At 36.8% G+C, this 13356-nt stretch overlaps 1 protein-coding gene across 1 annotated transcript in view; it reads left to right on the forward strand.

Annotated features, from left to right (window-relative positions):
* ARFGEF3 (ARFGEF family member 3) overlaps positions 1-7983 on the forward strand; it is a 188271-nt gene extending 180288 nt beyond the window's left edge. The window contains exon 36 of the mRNA XM_008059165.2: positions 227-7983. Within this exon, the coding sequence (XP_008057356.2) occupies positions 227-418 (192 nt within the window). The 3' untranslated portion in view covers positions 419-7983. The remainder of the gene's footprint in view (positions 1-226) is intronic.
* The last annotated feature ends 5373 nt before the right edge of the window (positions 7984-13356 follow it).

A 13356-nucleotide genomic window follows, 5' to 3' on the forward strand; every position in this document is an offset into this window, starting at 1 on the left:
TGTGAAAGCCGAAAATGAGACATCTCTAATGTTATGAGTCTCTGCTCATCCTTATGTGCCTAAAGTTAAAACAACAGTTTGTTATAAGCACATCAGATTAGTGAAGACTAATTTACTGCAGCTTAAGTCTGAGAGAACCCATGCACAGACTGGCAGGGCCACACTCAAAGTGTTGAAATGAAACCGCGGGGGAAAGCCACTAATTCTCTTAAGTCCTTTCTCTTAGGCGTGGACCAACATGGTGCTAACAGTTCTCAATCAGATTCAGATCCTTCCAGACCAGACCTTCACAGCCCTCCAGCCTGCAGTGTTCCCTTGCATCAGCCAGCTGACCTGTCACGTGACCGACATCAGAGTTCGCCAGGCCGTGAGGGAGTGGCTGGGCAGAGTGGGCCGCGTCTATGACATCATCTTGTAGCAGTCTCCCAGATCATCCCCAAGAAGATCCAGTAGTGAGGGTTAGAGTCTGCCTGCTAATCCAACTGATAGCATTTTCCCCACCACAGGCCCCACTCTAGCTAGTGTCTCAGAGAACAGTGTTTCCTAATGTAAAGAAGTCTTTCCAGCCACACCCTAACTAGTCAGCATTGGGGCCATTCTGGATACTAAGAATGTATCTAGATGACATAAACGATACTCTGATTTTGCACATTGTTATAGAAGAGTCTACATTCCTCAAGATGTTTCTAAATCTTGAAGTGTATTTCCCAGTGCTTTTGCTTATAATGTTCTTCCCAAATGGGTCATTTTCAAGGACCACTCCTTTGAAACACTACATTGGTCCCATTTGATCCATCATTTTAAAAATAAATGCAACTACTAAGACAATATCTGCTGGTAAGCCAAGCTGACACACAAACAGTAAGACATCTAATACCAGACATTATTAATTGGAGGAAATTTATATTGTGATTATGGGTTTGGCTGGGAAGATAACTACAAAATATATTATTGGGTATCATAACCTTTGAAAGAGATGATTTATGTTGTAAAATAATCCAGAACATTTCAAAATTATTCCTAAATTGTTAAGATTTTCAGGTATTTGCAAACTTCCCCAGGCAAGGTACTATTGTGCCTTTACTTCCCCATTTCTAAAAGAGGAAAAGTCTTTCCTAGTGGGATTTTAAGTCTGTGGCTTGACAACTCATGACACAGAGTACCCAGTGAAAGTGACTGATGTATATATTGTCAAGAGACTTAAGACTGACCAGCCACCCTGGCTGTCCCTTTAGTATTTCCTTCTGCCCCCAGAGCAAACAAGGAAAGGAAAGAAAAAAATGGTGCCTTAGTCTTACGTTGCACTTACATTTCTATGCCCCACAATTATCTGAACATAAGGCTCAATCTTTGATTTTTAAGAAAACAAAACATAATACAACTCATTTTATATCAACACCCTTGGAAGAAAGAAACTCAGAATCCTCCATCCAATGAGCAGACTTCTCAGGGAAGGGAGCCGGGAATGTGGAGTAGGGAGAGATTACGACAAAATCATTTTAAATCTCAAACTATGATACAACAAATTATGGCGACAGCTACACAAGCTCTGGTTTCAGTAAAACTAAAGGAGAAGGACACTGAAATTCAGAAAATTGATTGTATTCTATTTAAAATATTTATCCTATCTAGCAAGTAAATTTACCCTATGTTTGAAGTCTTTTAACTCAAATATTTTAAGTAGATGCTTTTCCTAAGTATTACTAGAAAAGGAATTTGAAAGCTTTATCTAATTATTTACAGTATTTTTATATTTCTTACACCATAATGACTAAAACTCTTCAATCAAGCCCACTTATGTACATTCTAGAAAATAGAATTAGTTGTGAAAGCATACAATTTCCCAGCCTCTAAAAATGTTTCTTTGTAGAGCTTATAATTAAGCATGCCATCTTTTAAAAATAATAAATTAATTCTATAGTACTGAAGTAGGGATTTCATTCAGTGCCAGTATTTATTAACTTTGCCCTCCTTGAGAAATATGAACTCTTTACAAGGTTAAGAGGAAGGCAGAGTTTCCTGACTTCTTTAGGTTATCTATTTAAAAAAAAAAGACCCTATCCTTCAGCGTGTCATCTGCAGATCACCACAGAGTCTAGAAGACATTTTTCCAGTCCCATAAAAACACACTCATTTGCCTTCATTTTCTTACTCACTAGACAATAATTCACATTTAGAAACAGGCCATCAACTATTTGATCTTAACAGGCAATGAATATAGCAATGAGCTGTGTTCTACACTTTTGAATTTTTATACTTTGCAAACAGAATTGAAAGTTGGGTAGGTACTTTTTTCAACAAAAGCAGTATACCAGGGTTGTTTTAGTTGTTACCTGAGTTTCAGTTTGCCTTTGTGAGCCTGTGAGTATTACAGTTTACTCGAGGCTTCAGTAACACTGAAAATTGAAAATAGATTATCTATACATAGCAACTTTTCATAAAGTATAAAAATTCAAAGGAAGCCAGTCTCAACTTGTGAATATCATGTCCCAGAAGTATGTTAGTTAATTGTTTAGAAATCAGAATTTATTCTCCCACAGATTTTCTATTATGGGATCCAAGATTAGTTCATGAACATGTTTATCCCAAATTGTCCAAACACATCATTCTAGTTCTAGCCTGATAACGGGTCCCAAGAATATAAGGATGAGAATGTGTGCACACCTCTTTACCTGCAATTTTGTACAAGTTTTTTTGTTGTTGTTCCTTTCCCATCATCTTTTCTGTACCTCAGTCCAAGGCCCACATTGCTCTTACCTGACATCAACATTCACCGTTAGATTTCAACCAGAAAAGTAATGCTTCCTAGAGGTATTTGCAGTTTCCAGAAAAGGATATTGCTTGATGCAAAGTAGTCTCTAATGAGAAGGACTTCAGTTGAATCTTCCCAGCAGAAGCAAAGGAGGTGATTAGGAACAATGTGCCGGTGAGTGGCCTCTTCCCAGGCTGCCCAGGTCAGTCCCTCGTACTGTTCCTGGTGACTTGGTTTCTGCCTTTTCCCCTCATTTCCTTCACTCCCTTCCACAGTCTCTGAAAGTGTCAAGTGTTTTTCTCCTCACAGTCTCTTTTGCTGCAACAGTAAGACCAAGTTCAAGGCAGCCTTTTGAAGTTGAGAACAGTTATTAGCATATATTTTCAAATCAAAGCAGAACAAGAATTTATACATTGCTTTGAGTTGCCTGTATTTACTGCCAAAAATGTGTTGCCCAAAAGTTGAGATTTTTCTCTTCTTATATTTGGTAAAGTGTGCTTCATGAATCAAGCATCTGGAAAACCCCAAGTATAAGGGAACCCCTGATTGACCTGCCCAGCCAAGTACATGCACTTTTTGCCAGAATTCCTCCACCATTAGAGGTGCATGGGTTTTGACGATGGAACCCTAATACATTGTTTATAGGATCTTGTCTAGCGCTTGCATCTCCTGACAGCTTTTAAAGGTGTTTAAGCTGCCTCTTTACACTATCTTATTATCTCTCTCCTCTTATGATTATTTTCCAACCTTCACCATAGATATAAAACTAGAACACCTTTAGCATTTGGGGATTATGTAATGACTGACCAATAAGGACCCAGGCAGCTACTAAATACATAACAGCTAAGATGAAAATATTTTAAACACATAAAAAAATGTTAAGGCACCTTGAAATGGAAACATCCTGGTACAGTGATCACTAGGCTTTCTGCTCTTGTTGTTTTAGGGAGAAGGCTTCTACAGTCAGGTGAGAGAGTCAAGTAGGCTTAACTGTAAGAAGGTAATGCAGTTACATATTACATATCCTTGACTTTGCCCAATACATCACAGCACTGCTGATATAGGAAAGTTTTCTTTCTCAGAAGGGAAAATCCATTTGTGTGAGTCCCATCAAACTGCACAGAACGAAGACCTTTGTTTAGAGCTGATAACACCAGCAAGAGGTGACAAACAGCAGGGAGGAAGTGTGTAGTAAATGTCGCTGTGAATGCAAACCTTTACATATATGATCATATTTAGTTCCCACAATAACTTTGGGAGACAGGTATTGTGTTCCTCGTGTTTTCAGATGAGGACACAGATTCAGAGAGGTTAAAAAACGTGTCCACGATAAAAGGTAAAAGGCAAAATTGGTTGCAAAAAAAAAAAAGTGTTCATGAATTCAAAGGCCATACTATCTCTCCAAAGTCCTCGGAGTCTAGTGTGACAGAAAGAAAATTTCAAGGAATTAGGCAATTAAAATAAGAGTATTTGATTGGCATCCCAAATCTGTGGGATGTTATGAGAATTTTAAAAATAAGAAAAGAAATAACGTTCATACATAGAAAGATCATGTATAACATATTTGAGTGTTTGAAAATAAAAGAAACCAAAATTTAAACTTTAATCTTAAAGCAGACATTCAGTGTTACTTTAAAAAAAACTCACCAAGTTAGGTTGAAATAATGGAATAACACTGTTTATAGCTAGCTATGAAGACAGATAAACATGGCAGGCTATGTCTGGAATGGCATGTGTGATTTGTAAACCTTTTTCAAATACCATTTGATCATCGCAGAATAAAGTGCCCTGTAGCCAACAGTGCCTCTTTACTTCTCTGGGAAATGCATGGTACTAACTGTGTGGGTCATCATCAAAGTTTGGGAGTATGCAAAATAAATGATAACCATTTTTCAAAATGTACATTCGCTGAAGAGGAAGCAGCTGGTTGGACAAGATTGTTTGAAGAGCCAGTGCTGAGGGAATCAGTTCGATATCCATAGTAGCCATGTGCCATAACAGCCAAATATTTCTAACTGTTTTATAGACAAGAAAACAGGCAGAAGGAAAATACAGTCCTGCGTTAAGCTGATGACAAAACTTAAACATGTTTGGGTACTGCTTAAGGTATCTCATTGAGATTTAGTGTGGCCTTGGAAAAGCAAAAGAGCACTTTTTATAGAAAATACAAGCTTGTTACTGGGAAAGATTTATAAAATTGGTCAAGAGCTTGACTTATCCTCCTTAAAAAGTGTTCTCCTCACTCACTAAGAGGAGCAATCTAGAAAACAAACCTTTGTTTGGGAGACCCATTCCTCTCTGGCTGTATTGTAGTGCTTGTATTTGATGTGGAAGTAACTAATAAATTTTGGAACAGAACACCATTTTGATTTTGATTTCCAAAACACAATTATTACTTCAGGGAAGACAAATTTAAAAAAAAATCATCCCTTGAGATAATCCATTTCCTTATAAATGGTGGCACCACTCAATCATTGAGGAAAAGCCACTACCACACCACTAGCTCTATACAGAACCCTTTCCCTATATCTTTGTGTAATAATACAAAAGGATTCCAGGGAGGGGAGAGCAGACTGACCATGCTTAATGACAAATTACCCTCAACTGCTGGTGAATCCCATCCAATCATGGTCCTTCCACTCTTTCCAACTACCAAGACCTGTTTGTATTATTAGTTCCTATCCTGCAGGTTTAATCAGTGGTCGTCTATTATCTTTTGTCTTTAGGACAGTGGTTCTCAAACTTTAGCACATGTCAGAATCACCTGGAGGGCCTATTAAGCCACAGATTGCTGGGCTTATGCCTAGAGTTTCTAATTCAGTAATCTGAAAATTTACATTTTTAATAAGTTCCCTGATGGAGCCAACACTGCCGTTCTGGGGACTGTGCTTTGAGAACCACTGCCTTGAAAAACATGCCCAACTGCTACCTTTAAGATCAACCTGACTTATCAAGCACTAGGGAAAAACTGAAGTTACCCTTGGGCAGACAACTTGGGATTGGAGTCTCTGCAGCATTCCTGCTCCATCTTCTCAGTCTCCAGTTTTACTATACCAACAATCGGTTTTTACAAGCTAGAAGACAATGAATGTATATGTTCTATGGAACAGTGACATAAATCTAAGCTTCTCATCTTTGTATTTAGAAACACTGATTCTGTGGATGATTTGTATCCTGTTGACCCTTTGACTTGTACTGAAGGTGATTTTAAATTTAAGTATGTAGTGTTTGCATTTCCTCCATCCATATAGTTTTAATGAGACGATTCCAAGTTGGCTCTATTATGGCCTTGGCTCCTGGCTTACAGAGACTTTTGAGTAGTTGCTTGCTTGCCAGTTTATCATCTCTCATTGGTCACCAAATGTTAGCACTTCGAGATGATATGACACTATATGCTGTACCGTCATCCTTCACTTGACTGTCTGGTGTAAATTAGTATTTTAATTTCCTATATATCTGTAAAGAGTCTATCAAATGGCTTTATGGAAGTTTGCAAGATGAACCGACTCCCTTTTGAGCAGTAGGTGTGCCTGTTTTGACTTTTTAGTAAATATGTCATGTTTGTGCACCTATCTGCACAGTGCAGACCATGCTCGTGATCTCATCTTCCAAGTGATGGGAAAAATAAAAATGAATCCATGTACTTTGGGGATGCAATGAGATCATGGTAACTCATATGCGGGGGGGGGGGCTTAGTTTATCTCTTAATTCTTCATTCAATTAATTAGTTTTGGAAATTATTTTTCCATTTAAAAGGGGGCGCATACAGGGAATGATTCAAGAAAAAAAGGAAGTACCTTAAAGTCATCACCCATTTATAAGCGATATTAATCACACATAATTCTTATTGAATCAATAGTTTCTCTAAAGACTTCTGCTGAATAAATACCCTAACAGCCCTTAAATTACCTTATACTACTATAGGAATAGAAAGTAATGATTATATTTATTAAAATTAGTGAGAATCAGAAAGCATATCAGAATGTTAATGGTGTCGAGGATTCAAATTTTTCCTCTGTAGATGGAAATAATTGAAGGGTTTTTTAATTTGGCTTTTGTTTCCCATAATCATTTTTGGAAATTATCTGCATATTTAGTTACTTTAATAATAACTAATTTTAAAATTAAATGTAAAAAATTAATCTCTAGGAATCGTTTATTTTACCAACCAATGCCAAAAAAAGGGAAAGGGAGATCCAAAAGCCAATCTTTTGAACTAACATGTAATTTGATGTTTTCTCTTACAATGTCAGGGAGGCTCAGGCCCTGACATCAACCCCATGAGCATCCATGGCTACCTCGTGATGTTGTGCAAGCTGCTTTGTGTTGCTTCCCCTGTTCCTTCATCTGGTTCTTGTGGGAGAGATTCTCTCGAATAAAATTGGATTTCCCATGGAGTAGGCAAAACTGGGCAAAAATGAATGCTTTCGATAGTTTGGGTTTCACTTCAATAGAAACCATGCAGTAGAATACCCAGGTGTGGCATGATGGGGCAGGAAGTGGTGCCTGGAGGGGAAGGTCGTTTTTCTTCATGGTTTGTTCGTGTTGGGGGATATGGAAGCTGACATTGATGGCCCTAATCATGCCAAGAGACTAGAATTCAAGATGCTTTTTTGGCTTTTCTAAGAGGAATAAACATAAATAAATTATAACCAGTTCCCTACTACCATTTCCCACTCTAGATAAAGCCAATGGGTGGCATGGGTCCTTTTATTCCTTATTGCATTATGCCAAAGAATCAACTTATTTTCATTGAAAATTATAAATACATGAAGCTTGGTATAGCCATAATGATTTGAGTCAGTATACTATTTTACCTTTAAAATGCAAAATTTATCCTTGCAACCCTATTCACCAGGAGCCTTGAAGCATTTTATTTACTCCAAAGGCCTTGTCAAGAAGTATAATTTTTGTTTTGCCTTCTTATTTAGTCAGTTTGGTCACATTTACTTAAAAAAAAAAAAAAAAAGCAGAAAACCACTCTACTTTCTATGTTGATATAACTGTTTGGTTTGATATAATCTGTCTGTTCCTTGTTTAACAGGTCTCTGTAAGCAAGCTTGCAAGTGTATTTTGTGTACATTTTATCTGAAGTGAAAATCAAAATTCTAAAGAGAAAATATTTTAAAAGATATTGTATTTATGTTGCTTGTGTTGTAGAATAAAGATTCAAATGCATTAAAAATCTGATACATATAACAATTCTTTACTGAATAAATATATCAAAATAATTTATGTAATAACCAGTGTTTACAGAATTCTAGCAAAAGAACTTGGTTTCTTTCCATGGCATTTCATAACTCTGAATTTCAAAGGCCCCTTTTTAATCCTATAACATGGAGACAGTCACTATTGACAATTTGGTATATACCTAAAAAATACATCATTGCTTCCATTTGTGCTTTTTTAAAAAGAGGGCTTATTCTACAATATTGTTTTGATTTTTTTCTTCATAAAAGCATATCAAATTCATATTATCAGTAGATATTGATGTAGTTCATTCATTTTTTAAAAGTATTACCTTTTGTTAATAAACTAAACCCCTCAATTAATAATAGAAAAGTTATTATTAAAAGGTAATATTGAAAAGAAAATATAGATGCGTTTAACTTCATGATCTTATTAGGTTTCAGTTCTAAGTTTCCATGTATCAAAACATCACACTATTTTATTAATAAATCAATCATTATGTCAATTATGTCAATTAAATACAAAATAAAGCTTTTTGAAAAAAGAAAACAAAATTTTAAAAACGACTGAGTGTTTCACAAGTCTGTACGAGTACAAGCCTAGGAATCACCGAACCCAAATCATGGCAAACTGCTGTTTGGCCAATAGAAGAATAAAAGACATGCAAACTGCTATAGAAATGGAATCTTTCCATAGGACCTTAAGCCATGATTCTATTGTCCATACACTGGTAATCTCAGGGTTATAACAAGACTCAATTACTTCCACCATAAGGATGAAAGAAAACTAAAATAGACATCAACATCCTTTGCATGAGAACGTCACAAATACCAGAGACCAATCGTGTTCATGGATGGAGACAGCTGTGGCGGAGTGGAGAAGATTTGGGGCCCTAGCCAGAAAGAGTGCTTTGTCCCCTCCTGGGAAACCTAGACAACAATGGACAACTCAGAGCTCGAGTGTCCTACTCTGTAAAATGAAAATAGTCACTTTACAGAGTAGGACACTTGAGCTCTGAGTTGATGACTTTCCTAATATAATAATGGGTTATAAAAATAATATTCTTCTGAAGTCTACAGTAGATTTATTTTTCAAAGAGAAGAAATGTATCAACAGTAAGTACTATGTAAAGGAGTTTAACTAGTTCATAAATAACCCCACTGTTTGCAAGCTGATTTATATTTGAGATCTAATAGGTACATATTCTTGGCATTTATATCCATAAGTGTTCTCTAACACAAAAAGCTTAATGTTTTACACCAAACTAATATGAGGAGGTTCGCAGTTTAGGAGCAGATCTCTTTAACCAAACATTTGGAAATAAATTCTAAGTCCAAGGCCAATTCTTCAATTATTAATATCCAGCAATGAATACACTATGTACATAATTCTATATGTATTTATTTAAAACAGAGACTTGAAACACTTTATTTGGCTTATGATTAAAACTTGTATTATAACTTAGCTTTGATGTATATTTTATATCACTCATTAAAAAATTCACTTTCCCATCCAGCTTAAAGGTAGGCTCAGTAAGCAAGTGAAGATAAGATCAAAACACAATGCCACATTGTGGTTTTCACATATTGACCAACATTCCTGTTATCTCAGACCTTTGAAAGAGCACTTTAAGCATCTCTTTTATCTTCTCCTTGTTTGTTTTTATTTATAGATTTATAGTTATAATATCAGGTCATTAGTGCCCTGAGTCTGCCCTGCTAACTTAATCTGGTTGCACAAAACATTTTGTTGTCAGAGAAACAAACTCTCTAGTTTAATGATCTCATTCAAACTCACATATGATAAAGGCATAAATCTCAAAGTAGTTTATAAGCAGATTATAAATACTTTCTTTTTAAATAGCACTAAGTTATTTTTATTTGAACACAAAGAGAGCAAATGTCCATCCGTTTAGAGCCAATAACTTAAATACTGAACTTCAGTTCCCTTTGACATGGTTTCCTAGTCTTCCTTATATCAGCATATAAGGAAGCTACATTAAGCTATGGTCCTAACTGGTACAAATGAAGTAAGGAAATACAACATTCTCCAGCAGTGTCTCTAGCAGAGAATGAACTAGAAATAACATTCTCCAGTGGTGTCTCTAGCCAAGAATAAATTACCTTCAGGAAAACAAATCAGATATTAAATGTTGTGATGCAGAAGACTTCATTTATAACTCGAAACAATGAGTATTGAAGGTAATGTATCAATTATATAGGAAACAAAATGTTGACTCTTATTATAGTTAAAATTTCAATATTCCAAAGCTTGTTTTAATCTTGCTCCCATGATAGCCATTGAGTCTATAACTACTTGATGGCTTTCCTAATATAATAATGGGTTATAAAAATAATATTCTTCTGAAGTCTACAGTAGATTTATTTTTCAAAGAGAAGAAATGTATATTATTATAGACCTCCCAGATCAAAACCATTTAGAAATGAGCTTCTTGGAGAATTAGCTGAGCATAGCTGATATTTATTCTAAGCACAACCAACTAAAGACAGGCAATTACACAGCATAGATCTAGAGAGTTAAAATTTAGACTATTGGTAAATTTAATTTAACTAACTCTTATTTCTATGGGGGAAAAACTCGCTTGAACCTTTGGAAACTGGAGCACAGCCTGGCATGGGGATAGAAAATGACTCATCAAAAGGTAAGTAAAAAAATTGCTTCAGATCTTCTTGACGATAAGAGGACCACACCATATCCTCTTAACAATACAAGGGCCACACCAGATCCTCTTAACAATAAGAGGACCATACCAGATCCTCCTAACAGTAAGAGGGCCACACCAGATTCTCTTTATATGAATTCAAAAAAACAGAGTTAGCAACATTTAAAGATGAAACAGATAAATTATAATTCAAATTAATTTTCTTTCCAGATTCAGGTCCCTGTTAATAACTATGCCAAGCCATTAGCAGGAACCAGTTTGCTAATTACTAAGCTAATGTTTATTCTAAAATATTCAATAACTAATACTGGCAATGACTTTACCAAAGACGTCTCATATATAAATGGTCAAATTCATTTATCATCACAATCTTACACTATTAATCAGCCAATTAGGAAATAAATCTAAATGAATTTTACCTTTAACACCAACAATGGGCCAACCAGTGTTGACTCATAATTATTTCTTCACTATCTTCATTTTAAGAAGAAATGTACAAACCACTGAAGTGATCATTTTCTTAAGAAGAGTAAGATTGAGAGGACAACTTTCAAAAGATACAAGGGGGTCTCTCATCTTTCATGTTTAATCTGTAACAGAAAGAATAACCTTGCGCTCATATTTTCTCTCTGAATGGAAATAGGATTATCGAAGACTTAAAATAAGACCCAAGTCTACATTCTCATGATCTCAATACTCAGAACTACGTAAAACAATTTATTTAAAATATCCGCTTTCATTCTCACCAACAGTCTCCAAGGTACGTTTTCGAAGACTACTGTTTACAGATGGAGAAAATAAATACTTAAAGAAGGAACAGAGAAATACGTGCTGATGATCATGTGACTAAAAGTAGGCGGAACCAGAATTCAATTTCAGCCCAGTCAGCCTGACTGCAAAGCCATGCTCTCTTCACCATGACGTGATAACTTGAGGTACAAATTAAAAGAAAATTAACAGCCTGGGTGAAGTCTTGCCCAGGGCATATCTCCAACCTTAGTTGAAAACCACCCACAAGCTTAAATTCAAACCTTTTTTTAAAATCCATATTCACAAAAAAATTGTGTTGGACTAGTCCCCTTGAGAGAACTAATATTCAAGGCAAGCTTAAAGGTCACGTTAAGTATTCAGCATTTTTAGAACTTCTCATTTTATTCCTGCATTAAGTTATGCTGTTGAGCAGCAATGTATTCTGATGAAATCATTTCAGCTTCCTTTAGAAACGCTTTCAGTAAATTAAGATTTAATGTTATGCCTTAGCTTTTAAAGAGGGTCGATAGAAGAAATGACCAACTTTGTCTTCCATAAATCTATATTAACAGGAGGTGCCTATTATGTTACTCATTTATTTTTCTATGTAAGGAAACATGAGGCCAATTTCCAAGGATTCAAAGCCAGGTATTACAATATGATCTTGTAATAGATAATCAACTTTTTAAAGGGGAAAGTGTCCTGGTTTGTTTGGTTTTGTATTTGTATTTTGCCTTAGCTGCCAGGAAACTCAGAACTAAATTCAGCTTCAAGGAAAGAAGACTGTTTAGGAACAAGGGAAGAGCAAAACCCAGGCCCCAAGGACCTCCTGCACTTCACCTTATTCACTCTTCCTAACAATTTGACAGGGTGGTTTCAAGCCATTTTATCTCATGGCAAGGGGAGTATACTGAGATAACTTTCCTGAGGCTGCCAAGCTAGAAAACAGTCAGAAATCAAGCCAGGGTCTGAATCAAAATTCAACTTTTCCAAATACTTTGAAAAAAACCTTTTCTTTTTCTTTTTTCTTTTTTTGAGTTGGAGTCTCACTCCCTCGCCCAGGCTGGAGTCCAGTGGCCTCTCCTGGCCACCGTAGCCTCGACCTGCTGGGCTCCGGCGATTCTTCTACCTCAGCCTCCCAAGGTGCAGGATTACAGGCTGAACCACCAAGCCCAGCTTAATTTTTTTTTGATTTATTGTAGAGATGAGGTCTTGCCAAGTTGGCCAGGCAGATCTCGAACCCGCGGGCTCAGGCAGTCCACTCACCTCAGCCTCCCAAAGTGCGGGATTACAGGCTGAGACACCGAGCCCGGCCGAAAAGAACCTTTTCATCCTAACTCACTGGATGTCTCCAATTTGTTATTAGTTTTGTATTATTTTCCTGTATAAACAATTATAAAGCCAGTATACAAGCAATATAAACCACATGATTAAAATATTCCCTTTAGAAATACGTGATTTTGCTAATATTGTGACATAACCACACCATATCCTCTTAACAACACCAGGGCCACACCAAATATCCCAGGGTTCTAGGTCCATACTAGGCAGATACTGTTTGGTGGCAAAAACCGGTGGCATAACCCAGAGAGTCTGAAGCAGGTGTCCCCCAACCCCACGTGGGTCCTTCTGAACCCATGGGGAAAAGGAAGAACCATGGGGTTGCTAGTCTCATTTTAGAATCTATCCTTCTCTAAAGAGTTGAGACTAGCCAGACACAGTGTGCTCATGCCTATAAGCCCAGCACTTTGGGAGGCTGAGACAAGAGGACTGCCTGAGTCCAGGGGTTCGAGATCAGCCTGGGCAACTTGGCAAGACCTCGTTTCTACAATTAAAAAAAAAAATGAGCCAGGTGTGGTGGCACGTGCCTATGGCTCCAGCTACTTGGAAGGCTGAGGCAGAAGGATCACCTGAGCCATCAGGTTGAGGCTGCTGTGGCCGTGAGCATGCCACTGCACTCCAGCCTGGGCAACAGAGTGAG

Source organism: Carlito syrichta, unplaced genomic scaffold, assembly GCF_000164805.1.
Source record: "Carlito syrichta isolate Samal-C Ts95f unplaced genomic scaffold, Tarsius_syrichta-2.0.1 Scaffold303739, whole genome shotgun sequence".
Classification (NCBI taxonomy): Eukaryota; Metazoa; Chordata; class Mammalia; order Primates; family Tarsiidae; genus Carlito; species Carlito syrichta.